The sequence below is a fragment of the Bos indicus genome, chromosome 26, assembly GCF_029378745.1.
Source record: "Bos indicus isolate NIAB-ARS_2022 breed Sahiwal x Tharparkar chromosome 26, NIAB-ARS_B.indTharparkar_mat_pri_1.0, whole genome shotgun sequence".
Classification (NCBI taxonomy): domain Eukaryota; kingdom Metazoa; phylum Chordata; class Mammalia; order Artiodactyla; family Bovidae; genus Bos; species Bos indicus.
The window spans coordinates 17,162,256-17,174,532 of NC_091785.1; the positions used below are offsets into that span (position 1 = coordinate 17,162,256).

Below are 12,277 nucleotides of genomic sequence, written 5' to 3' on the forward strand. Positions count from 1 at the left end.
ATTTATAGTTATATTTGTAATCAAAAAACAGGTACACTTAATATTTTCGATATCTCTCTTCCAGACCTCATACATACCAGACCAATCAAATCACAAATCTGGGGGTCAGACACTGGCAGCAGTAGCCTTTGAAACTCTTCAGATGATTCTCACATGATTCCAGGCTTGGGAACTGCTGGATTAATTACTTTCTATTCCCTTTCTATTTTCTCAGCTACTTCAGTATATTGATCACCTGCCATGCTATGCTAAGTCACTTCAGTCGTGTCCGACTCTGTGGACCCCACAGACGGCAGCCCACCAGGCTCCCCCGTCCCTGGGATTCTCCAGGCAAGAACACTGGAGTGGGTTGCCATTTCCTTTTCCAATGCATGAAAGTGAAAAGTGAAAGTGAAGTCGCTCAGTCGTGTCCGACTCTTAGCGACCCCATGGACTGCAGCCTAACAGGCTTCTCCATCCATGGGATTTTCCAAGCAAGAGTACTGGAGTGGGGTGCCATTGCAGGCCCCTCGTTGGGTAAAGCCTGGATGTTGCTAACATGCAGCCAGCACTGAGAGCCATAGTTCTAGAGGGACTGGTGTGTTGGTAGATCCTGTGATCAGCACAACTCCAGGCACTCACTCCCCCAACACCCAACCCACCCTCACCATGAGTTGAAATACTTTCTCCTCATGTTTCTGAAAGCCCCTGTCTTTTGTATCCTTTCTGTTGCAAGCTGAATGTGGAGAAGAATGATGTAATGCTGACAAGTTCTTGGTTTGTTTTGCCCTCAGTTTGGGATTGTGCTGGATGCGGGCTCCTCTCATACGAGTTTGTACATCTATAGATGGCCGGCAGAGAAGGAGAATGACACGGGGGTGGTGACTCAGATAGAAGAATGCAAGCTTAAAGGTAAGAGAAGAAAAAGGGATTGGGAGAGAGTGGGCACAAGAGAACAAGAGGCATGTGACAAGTGAAACACACGAGGAAAAGGGAAGTCAGGTGAGAACGTAGTGGAGCTGCTATTGTTGCTATTTTATAAATAATTTATTATCATTATAAAATAGTATTGGAATCAGTCCTTAATGATAAAGCCCTTGAAAAATAAACTTTAGAATAATTGGGTAATAGCTCCCGTCAACAGGACACTTCTTTGTGCTATGCACCAAGTACTGAAAATGCGTTATTTCATCCTCACAATCTCCCTGTAAGGAATGTATTCCTGTTTTTTTTTTTTTTTCAATGAGGGCACTGAGGTTTCAAGAAGTTATGCCACTTGTTTAAGGTTACTTGAGCCAGTAAGTGATGGAACTGGAACTCAAACTGAGATCTCCAATTTAACTAAACCCTTATCGGTCATCTCATTAGCAAATATCTCCTCCTATTCAGTAGGCTGTCTTTTTGTTTTGTTGGTGGTTTCCTTTGCTGGGCAAAGACATGCACAACTTTAAACCCACGTGTTAGACAGTGGTTCTCAAATTTGAGCCTGCATCAGAACCACAGATGCCTGTTCTCACCCCAGAGTTTCTGGGTCAGTAGGTCTGAGACAAGGTCTGAGAATTTGCATTTCTAACAAGGTCCCAGCTGATGCTGATGCTGCTTGTCCAGAGAACCGCTGCTCTCAATCTTTGTCCTCTAATTCGAGGCTTGGAAGAAATTTCGAAAAGCCTTTAGCTTCTGTATAGGCAGGCAAATCATAGACCCTTAGGGCTGCAAAAAAGACCCTGTGGATCACTGAAATCTTGCTTTACAGAAAAGGAAACAAAAAATCTGAAAGTCCAGTGACTTGCAAGTAGAAACAGATCTAGGAAAAGAATCTCGCCTCCTAATTACCACTCCAGTTTTCCTGCTACTCTGAGTCACTGCACTGCCTGCTGAGTTTTTTTCCTAGTCAGTTTTCTTTTCAGGTCACAAAACAACACAGAGTTGTTGACAATAGCTCCTTCTGCTCCCTCCCATCCAACACTCCAGCACGCACTGAATGTTACCACACGGCACTGCCATCTTCGGACTTCTCTCTTGGCCTTTGGAGCCAGGGACCTACTGTTCAGTTTTAGTCAGACGGGTTACCTACGCCCCAGATAATTGACTTTTCATAGTTTGTCAGGAAAGCTGTAAATAGGAGGTGTTTCTAAGACAGCGAGTCATGGTATCCAGTGCCTGATGTCCTCAGTTTGGTCCCATAAATTCTGAGATAGTATTTCAAACATTTCTTAAAACCCGAATCCCTCATTTTATTGACTTCTATTTATTCATTGCCTTCCATTTCTGAAAGTAGTGTTGCTGTGTTAACCTAGCAGCTATCTATGGAGATTTATCCCATGCATATTTGGTCTAATAAATGGAGTAATTTTCCCTTCTCAAAAAGAGAGAGAGGGAGAGAGTTCTCTAATCAAATATTTAAACAGAAAGGTTGAGTTGAGAGCCACTAGTTACTGAAGGCCGGACTTTTTGGAATCAAAACAGTTAGCTGATAACTTGGAGCTGATTTTTCTTATTACAGTGAAGTAGACAGGCTGTTTAAAATTTGGCGAATGATACTGGTGAATGATATGGATGAGATAGAGGCCTCCCAGGTGGCTAGGTGGTTAAGAATCCCTCTGCCAGTGCAGGAGATTGAACCCAGGTTCAATCCCTGGGTCGGGACGATCCCCTGTAGAAGGAAATGACAACCCACTCCAGTATTCTTGCCTGGAGAGTCCCATGGACAGTTGAGCCCGGTGGGCTACAGTCCACAGGGTCACAAAAGAGTCAGATACCACTTAGCAGCTAAACAATAGCAGCAGCATGGATAAGGTCTGGATACTTACTATTAAAGCAAATCCTCATTAGAAAGCATTGAAAATGTACATTTTTAGCTTAAAATGAGCCAAAATTGTTGTGCTAACTTCAAAAAATTCAAGGAATCTTGGCTCTAATCCTCTCCATAGCAACAGTTTAAAAGGCTCTAAAACTGGATAAACAGTTTTGCAAGGCAGTCAGGATATCAGAATGGGAAAATTGCTGAGGAATCATGAATACTATTCCTGTTTTTTCTAACAAAGGAAGAAATTTTGCTTCAGAAATTTTAGGGGACTGGCCACAATTACGAAGCCATTCCTATCTTTTCAGTAGAAGCCCATGTGCCTGGTGCATATTTTAATTTTTATTCTTTTTTAGAAAAATTTTAAATATAAATTAATTTATTTTAATTGGAGGCTAATTACTTTACAATATTGTATTGGTTTTGCCATACATCAACATAAGTCCACCATGGGTGTACACGTGTTCCCCATCCTGAACCCTGCTCCTCCCTCCCTCCCCATACCATCTCTCTGGGTGCCGGGCTAGCTCAGTCGGTAGAGCATGAGACTCTTAATTTTTATTCTAAATGTTACCTTTCACCTTTCTGGTCTTCTAGGAATTAGTATTTTTAACTACAGCTTTGTGGAAGAAATGTCATAAAGCAGCTATATATAGAGTAGTTATCTATAAGATCCCCATTGCAATCCGAGAGCCTGTTTTTAGGAAGGTTAGGTCATTGAATGTGAAAATTGCACCACCCAGTGGCAAAATTATTGAACAGCAAACAAAACCAGCTCGAGGTGTGACAATAAATCCTATCAAGGGTAGATTCAGTGAGTTACCCTTTAAGTACCAAAACCTAATATTGTTGTTTAGTTGCGAAGTCACATCTGACTTGCAACCGCATGGACTGTAGCCTGCCAGGCTCCTCTGTCCATGGGATTTCCCAGGCAAGAATGGGAATGAGTTGCCTTTTCTTTCTCCAGGGGATCGTTCCAGGTCAGGGACCAAACCTCGGTCTCCTGCTTGGTCTCCAGCTTGGCAGGTGAATGCTTTACCACTGAGACACCTGGGGAGCCCACCAAAACCTAACGAATATCAAAAAAAGAAGTGATGTGCTTGCATTTTCTCAGAAAACATCACTATTTTCTCTAATAATGTGACGATATGTCCTTTACTTTTAAAAACGATTTTCATCTGCTTCTACATCTTTCTCTAGGTCCCGGAATCTCAGGCTTTGCTAAAAAAGTAAATGAAATCAATGTTTATCTGACGGCATGCATGGAAAGAGCCCAGAAAGTGATTCCGTCAATCCAGCACATGGAAACACCTGTGTACCTGGGAGCCACGGCCGGCATGCGGTTGCTCCGGTATAGCAGCCTGTAGGGACTGAGAGCGGCTGGGAGCTGGGTTTGGTTGCACTAGAGCCTCTGAACTATGAGCAAATGCCACACTTCTTAACACAATTCTAGATATGCTAAACGTCTACCCCTTCCACCCCTAAGAAAGAAAATGTCAGTGAACAGATAATATTCCCAAAGTCTTTGTATGTATAATAATGGGAGTGTACATATGTAAAAAAAAAAAAAAAAAAAAAGCCCTCGTGCTGATCTCCCCACAGGGAATTCAAGGAAGTGATGGCACAAAGAAAGATTGAGCCTGTATACTCTGATATTTGGGGTAACAGATTTAGCCATTCTATATCTGGGAGTAGGAGACCCAGAGGAGATCACAGATGTCCCAAGACACGAATTGTCACAGCACATCATTACTGGTCACCACTTAGTACCTATAGGCTTAATTTTTCATTGGTTTGTTCACTCATTCATTCAGTGTGTAGTGACAGCCTCCTCTGTCCCAGGACATAGGAGTAGACTATTCATCTCCCAAGATCCGAGTTTTGATACAGGGTGACCAATTCTTTGCTAGAGGAGTGCTCAGAGCTGCTACGGGAACATACCTGTCCCTGCCAAGGATGGGAGAAGATAAAGAAGACTCACCAGAGGAGGAGTACATGAACCAAATCATTGAGGGCTTGTTGGAGGTTGGGAGAAGGGCATCACAGGCCAAGTAGATGTTATGTATTCCATAACCTATGTTTGCTACTGCTACTGCTAAGTCACTTCAGTCGTGTCCGACTCTGTGCGACCCCAGAGACGGCAGCCCACCAGGCTCCCCCATCCCTGGGATTCTCCAGGCAAGAACACTGGAGTGGGTTGCCATTTCCTTCTCCAATGCATGAAAGTGAAAAGTGAAAGTGAAGTCGCTCAGTCGGGTCTGACTCTTAGCGGCCCCATGGGCTGCAGCCTATCAGGCTCCTCCATCCATGGGATTTTCCAGGCAAGAGTACTGGAGGGGTGCCATTGCCTTCTCTGATAACCTATGTTTATTGGACACCTATTACATGTCAGGCACAAGTCCCTCCTTTACCTGGATCTTGTGTTCTAATCACTGTACCCAGGAGGGATATGTGAGAGACCAGGGCCTGTTCAGAGGACTATAGATGGTTCTGCACAAATGGAACACAGGGTACATAGGGCAAACATCAATAGTGACAATAATAGTGGTAGAAGCTTGTATTTGTTGGGCCCTTTCTATGTTCTCAGCACCATGTTTTAATCTCCATAACTCTACAAAGTAAGAGGTACCATTAGCTATTATTAACTACATTAAGAAAGCTGTGGTGTACAGATGTTAAAGAACTCACCAAAGGTCACACATCTGGCTAGTGGTAGAGCCCAGGTTCTGAGTGGGATTCCGAGAGGGCAAGGTTCAGAGTGCCTCGTGGGCCATGCCAAGGAGTTTGGAGTAATCTGGGAAATAATGGGAAGCCACGAAAGGATGCTACACAGCTGGTGACGCGGGTTGTTGTTCGGTTACCCAGTCGGGTCTGACTCTTTGCGACCCCATGGACTGTAGCAGGCCAGGCCTCCCTGACCTTCACCATCTCCCGGAGCTTGCCCAAATTCATTGTCATTGCATTGGTGATGCCGTCCAGTCATCTCATCCTCTGACACCCTCTTCTCCTTCTGCCCTCAATCTTTCCTAGTATCAGGGACTTTTCCAATGAGTAGTCTGTTAGCATCAGATGACCAAAATACTGGAGCTTCAGCTTCAGCGTCACTCCTTCCAGTGAATATTCAGAGTTTATCTCCCTTAAGTTTAACTGGCTTGGTCTCCTTGCTGTCCAAGGGACTTTCAGGACTCTGCTCCAGCACCACAGTTCAAAGGCATCAATTCTTTGGTTTTCTGTTTTCTTTGTGGGCCAACTCTCACAATCGTATGTGACCACTGGGAAAACCATGGCCTTGACTATACGGACCTTTGTCGGCAGAGTAATGTCTCTGCTTTTCAACACACATCTAGGTTTGTCATAGCTTTCCTACCAGGAAGCAAACGTCTTCTGATTTCATGGCTGCAGTCACCATCCACAGTGATTTTGAAGCCCAGGAAGAGGAAATCTGTCACTACTTCCACCCTTTCCCCCTTCTATTTGCCATGCAGTGTGCCATGCACATTGGTAGAGGTGGATTGGAAGGGAGGAAAACTAGAGATAAGGAGGCCAGTTGGTAGGGTATGGAAGGCATTCAACTGAGAGATTATGGAGTCTAATGCCAGTTGGAAGGCAGCATTTTCTGACCCAGAGACTCTCAGTATTTTATCACCTAGATCTTGGAAGGGCTTCCTAGGTGGTGCAGTGGTAAAAGAATCCATCTGCTAATGCAGGAGACACAAGGGACATGGGTTTGATCCCACATTGGGATGATCCCTTGGAGAAGGAAATGGCAACCCACTCCAGTATCCTAACCCGAAAAATCCCATGGACAGAGGAGTCTGGTGGACTACAGTCCATGGGGCCGCAAAGAGTCGGACACGGCTGAGCATGCAATCCTTGGTAAAAGCAGCTATAGTCCATCTTCATTATGACAACCCTGGAAGATTTCTTCTTTAGATCTCAAGATTTCAAACCCGAAAACCAAGGCACAATATGAGAAAGTTTTTTTTTAACCAGTCTGGCACCAACTGAGTTTGGGTATCTGTCTCGGACGTTTACCACCTGGAATTTACTAGAGCCCTAATTAAAAACCTCAAGGAGAGTCCTGAGGCTGTGTAAGCAGCTCAAAGCCTCCATTAATAGCTAATGTAGCACACCTCAGCTCTAGGTTTGGTGATCAAGCAATATCCAGCTACCACCATCACAGTAGTTAAAATTATTCTGATAATTTCCTGGAGCCAGGCAACAACAATGAAAATGGTCTTTTAAGAGGACCAACCTATGTATGGATTGAAAGAATATGGATTTGGAGAGAGGGGGCCAAAAGAGGAGTTATGCCTCAGCCCAAGGGAGGGCTCATCAGACAGCCGTGTGTGGGGATCTCATGCATCTGCTTAGTCCATGAGTTTGTGGTTCAGCTTCTTCAGCTTCCTAGTAGAACAGGCTGGAAGCTCTGGCTGCAGTAGGTAGTTGTAGTTATTCAAACAAAACCAGTAACCTCAGCTCTTTGTGCAGGATGGAAAATAAACAGATGGCAGACAAGATCCTGGCTGCAGTTGCAAGCAGCATCAGCAAGTACCCCTTTGACTTCCAAGGTGCCAGAATCATCAGTGGCCAGGAGGAAGGTGCCTATGGCTGGATTACTGTCAACTATTTGCTGGGCAAATTCACTCAGGTGATTATCTCAGAGCACCCAGGGAGGTGGCTCCATGGGGGTCAATGCCATTGATATATCTTGGAAATACCTGGATCACTAAGCAGAATGAATGATGGATAAATGAGCAAATTAACTTCCTCTCATATTTGCAAGGGTCACCAGAGGTATAGTTCTCTTACAACTACTCTTACTGTTGGAGAATAAGGGAGCCGTATCTTCACATTACAGAGACAAAGAAAAAATAAAAAAAATAGAAATGTAGAAAAATTGGTCTTACCGGGTGGCACTAGTGGTAAAGAACCCGCCTGCCACTGCAGGAGACATAAGAGACATGGGCTCAATCCCAGGGTCTGAAAGATCCCATGGAGGAGGGCATGGCAACCCACTCAAGTCTTCTTCTGGAGAATCCCATGGACGAGGAGCCTAGTGGGCTACAGTCCATAGGGTTGCAGAGTTGGACAGGACTGAAGCGACTTTGTATGCACACATGCACACATAGAAAAATTAAAAATCTATCATTGAAAATAAAGATATCTGTTATTTTTCCGATGCTATGTGTCTTGTGCTATATGCAAAGCATTTTTCATATACCATTTGATTTAATCTTCAGAATACTTATGGGAGATGTTCTCTCATTGAAAAGCCACAAATGGAGGCCTAGAGAAGGTAATTGTTCTGCCTAAGGTCCCATGGCTAATGAGCAAATGAGTGGGGATTTGAATTTTTGTCTTTCTGGCCCCTGGTTGTAAACTGGCCCTGTATTGCTACAATCTGAGCTGAGTCTCTGAAGCCCCTCTTTTCTTGCTGTTGATTTGATGCATACTCAGGAACCTCTGGTAAGCTTGGTGTCACCCTTATGCTCCTATGCCTTAGGAAGTCCAAGAAATCCTATGAAAAGGGAGATGCACAGAGGCTTCTACAGCTGGTGACTGTACTCTCTTTCAGAAATTGAGTTGGTTTAACCTGAAGCCAAGCAAAGACGACACTCAGGAAACCTATGGAGCTTTAGACCTTGGGGGAGCCTCTACACAAATCACTTTTGTGCCCCAAAATGAAACGACCGAGTCTCCAAACAACAACCTGTACTTCCGCCTCTATGGCAAGAACTACAGTGTATACACACACAGCTTCCTGTGCTATGGGAAGGACCAAGCACTTTTGCAGAAACTGGCCCTGGGACTTCAGGCAAGTATAACTGAATCCAGACCACCCTCCCAACAACTGGGGGCCTCCAGCCCCCACATCTTGTTGTTTTCTATTTCTACTGCATAATTGGTCTGAAGTTGGTTGCTATACTTTCCAAACTTTTTCAGGGAGGAAATCTAAGAACATCTGGTCAATCCCTATGAACTGTCCCCTGTAGACATCACCTCCTATGTTTGTTTACTGAACTGTCTCCAAGAACACGACTCAAATCCTTTCTTTGGAAATAATTTCTCATCCCTGTAGAGCTGACAGTGAAAAGCCTAGAGTATTTTGTGTGTGTGTGTGTGTGTGTGTGTGTGTGCATGCTTTCCTCCCAAGCTTTCCGCACTATCAGTAAGATGACTGCCATGGGTAGAGGGGCTGCTGCCCTAAGGCTCCACTAAGCCTCTCATCCACAGCAGCCCCCTTTCTTCTCTTGAACAGACTGGGCTGTGGGCTGAGAATCATTTTGATACTCCTATGTCAATATGATTTATGGCACTTCTAGTTCTTGGGATTTTTGCTTCTGGCTTAGAGGTGGGGGCGGGAAGCAGGCGGGAAGATAAGCAGACCCCCAGAGAACTACCTCAGGCTCAGAATTTTGAGACCCTTGAGAGTGTTCCTTGTGGATCTGCTTCTGACCTAAGCACTTGGGGCCAATCCAAACAAGTGGAATCTCTGGGCCCAGCTTCAACCACATTAGCTTCCTATGAGTAGCAAAAGTTCATTTACATCTGATACCATTTCTGGTGCCTGTTAAACAAATACGACTATTCCCAAGGGTCAAAAAGACAGAGCAGGGGCCTACTGATGCCAGTGCTGAGTGCCTGGATGTTGCTCAGTTGCTATACATTAATGAAGCCAGACTGGTGCTTTTGTCCAAAGCATTTGCACGTGATGCCTTCATGTGATTTTTTCCCCTTCAGGGTACAAATGGAATCATCCATGAGCCATGCTTTCACTCAAGATACATGAGGAAAATAAAGATGAGCGTCTTAAACGAAGGTTTCTGTACCAAGAGACATGAGTTGAATTCTTCATTTTATCCACTCGTTGACATTGAAATCCGTGGCGCTGGAAACTTCCAACGATGTCGGCAAAGCATCATTCAACTCTTTAACACCAGTTACTGCCCTTACTCCAGTTGCTCCTTCAATGGGGTTTTCTTGCCGCCACTCCATGGGCAGTTTGGGGTAAGTTTGTGAAATAATGATATACTTGTTAGAATGATTTTGGTTGCAAATTATAGAATATGTGCCTCCAAAGGGTTTAAATAACAGGATTCTTTATCTTCTCACATGGTAATAAGGCTTGAGATAGATAATTCTGGGCTAGTTCTTTAGCTTAACAATACCAGCTTTTCAATTATTTTCTTGGCTTTATTGTGGTGCTAAACTGGCAGCTACTGCTCTGTGCAAAGCCAATGCAGGAAAGAAAGAAATTTATCTTGCATATATCTCTCTCCAACTCTGCAGAAGTGTCAACAGACATCTTTTTAGATACCATTAGCCAGAATTTGGTAAACCAACCTGTGATAAAGGGGAATGGGTTACCATGGTTGGTTTAGACAATCACTGATCATCCCCTGGAACCAGGGAGTCTTCTTAAGCAAATTGCTTTCCTCTACCAGGTAAAATCATGAATCTGTAAGCCAGATTGTAAGGAATCTGTTAAGGCTGTTGGGTAGGCACCCATTAGAATCTGCCACAGGTGGCGTCTCAGATGTCAGAAGAAGCAGCAGCAGTTAGATGTCTTAGGTAAGGATTTCCCTCTATAAAGACACTTAGGAAGTAGAAACTGAGTAAGTCCCAAGGAAACAAGAAGATAGTGTCATTTTCATTACATCTTGAAGAGTTGGGGGACCATTTGAATCCTGACTCCAAATTCCATCTTTTCTTCATTGTTCCAGAATAAGAAAAAAATTTAAGCACAGGCTGAAAGAAGTGTCCCTAGATCTACTCATTATTTCAAATGTCATATGTTGGTCCTGAAGACCAAGAATTATAGTACTCACAGTTTATAAGTATCTTGTTCCATTGCAACCCCATGGACTGCAGCACTCTAGGCTTCCCTGTCCATCACCAACTCCTGGAGCTTGCTCAAACTCATGTCCATCGAGTCGGTGATGCCATCCAACCGTCTCATCCTCTGTCGTTCCCTTCTCCTCTTGCCTTCAATCTTTCCCAGCATCAGGGTCTTTTCATATGAGTCAGTTCTTCCCATCAGGTGGCCAAAGTATTGGAGCTTCAGCTTCAGCATCAGTCCTTCCAATGAATATTTAGGACTGATTTCCTTTAGGATTGACTGGTTTTATCTCCTTGCTGTGCAAGGGACTCTCAAGAGTCTTCTCCATCACCACAGTTCAAAGCATCAATTTTTCGGCGCTCTGCTTTCTTTATAGTCCAACTCTCACATCCATACATGACTACTGGAAAAACCATAGCTTTGACTAGATGGACCTTTGTTGGCAAAGCAATGTCTCTGCTTTTTAATATTCTGTCTAGGTTGGTCAAAACTTTCTTCCAAGCTACCATCAACTGAGTTCTAATTATTGACTAATATACATGTTATCTCAAATACTTAAGATTACCTTCAAAGAAACAATGGGCTTTTGTCTGCCTTCACACTCTCCCTTTTTCAGAAAGTAGATCAGCATGTGAGGAAGGGGGTTCAACTCCTCTCTCAGACCCCAACAGAAGAGGTTCCTCCAAGGTCTCTTGGCCCAATTCAATGTCGCAGAAAGAACTTCCTGGAGAAAGCACAGGCTCTGTAGTAACCATACCTGGCTTAAAATCTGGCGTTACCATTTGCGAATGATATGGAGGTCTTCATTCCCTTGGTCTCTGGAAAACAACAATGGGTAAAATCATGGATCCTGCTCACCATGGCCTAGACCACAGTTTACCTGTCTTTCCAGTTTTCTGAGGGAAATACATGACTGCACAATGACTGGCAAGGTAATATTTGGTCATTAGTTGGCTCCAAATCCAAATTCAGAACAAACTACACTCTCACCTGGATGCTCCATAGCTGAAATAGGACTGGCTGCCTGTTTTGGGTTTTTTTGAGCCAAGTTCCTTGCCTTGAATCTAGCTGCTGGAAGAGAAAGGAGGGTGCCACAAAAGGGAAGAAGGTTGCCAGAGATGCTGGGGCCAGCCAAGGGCCCTTTCCATTCCACTCACTCCTGGGAACTACATCTGAAGGAAAAAGGGTATATTATTTTGTATTTGCTTTTTAACTTTTCTGAAACCTTTCCCTCCTGAATAACATGGCCCAATTCTTGCTTTCAAGCTTGACAAACCCTTCTGACTTACCACAGTTGGGGGTGGAAAGATGGGGGTGAGGGTGGAATTTCTTGCCTTTGAACGTAATTCCCCCAATCAAGGTAGGACAGGGCCGGAAAAGCATGGAGGAGCCTTGAGCTTCTCCTGGTAGCTTTTCTGTTTGATCCCTTCGTTCCTCAGAGAAAGACTTGTACACTGAAAACCACAAAGCACTGATGAAAGAAATTAAGGAAGACACAATGGAAAGACAGCTTCTGTTCATGAAAGACTTAACACTATTAAAGTACTCATACTGCTAAAAGTGATCCACACATTCAGTGCAATCCCCATTAAAATTGCAGTGGTGTTTTTTACTGAAAAGAAAAAAATACATATAAAACCCATTTGCAGTAC

The 12,277-nt window shown here is 43.9% G+C and overlaps 1 protein-coding gene across 4 annotated transcripts in view; it reads left to right on the forward strand.

Moving 5' to 3' along the window:
- ENTPD1 (ectonucleoside triphosphate diphosphohydrolase 1) overlaps nt 1–12,277 on the forward strand; it is a 104,461-nt gene that overhangs the window by 69,598 nt on the left and 22,586 nt on the right. For all 4 annotated transcript variants that reach the window (XM_019953065.2, XM_019953066.2, XM_070780564.1 and 1 more), the window contains exons 3-7: nt 774–891; nt 3,983–4,133; nt 7,274–7,433; nt 8,361–8,600; nt 9,527–9,793. In XM_019953065.2, coding sequence (XP_019808624.1) covers nt 774–891; nt 3,983–4,133; nt 7,274–7,433; nt 8,361–8,600; nt 9,527–9,793 — 936 coding nt within the window. The remainder of the gene's footprint in view (nt 1–773; nt 892–3,982; nt 4,134–7,273; nt 7,434–8,360; nt 8,601–9,526; nt 9,794–12,277) is intronic.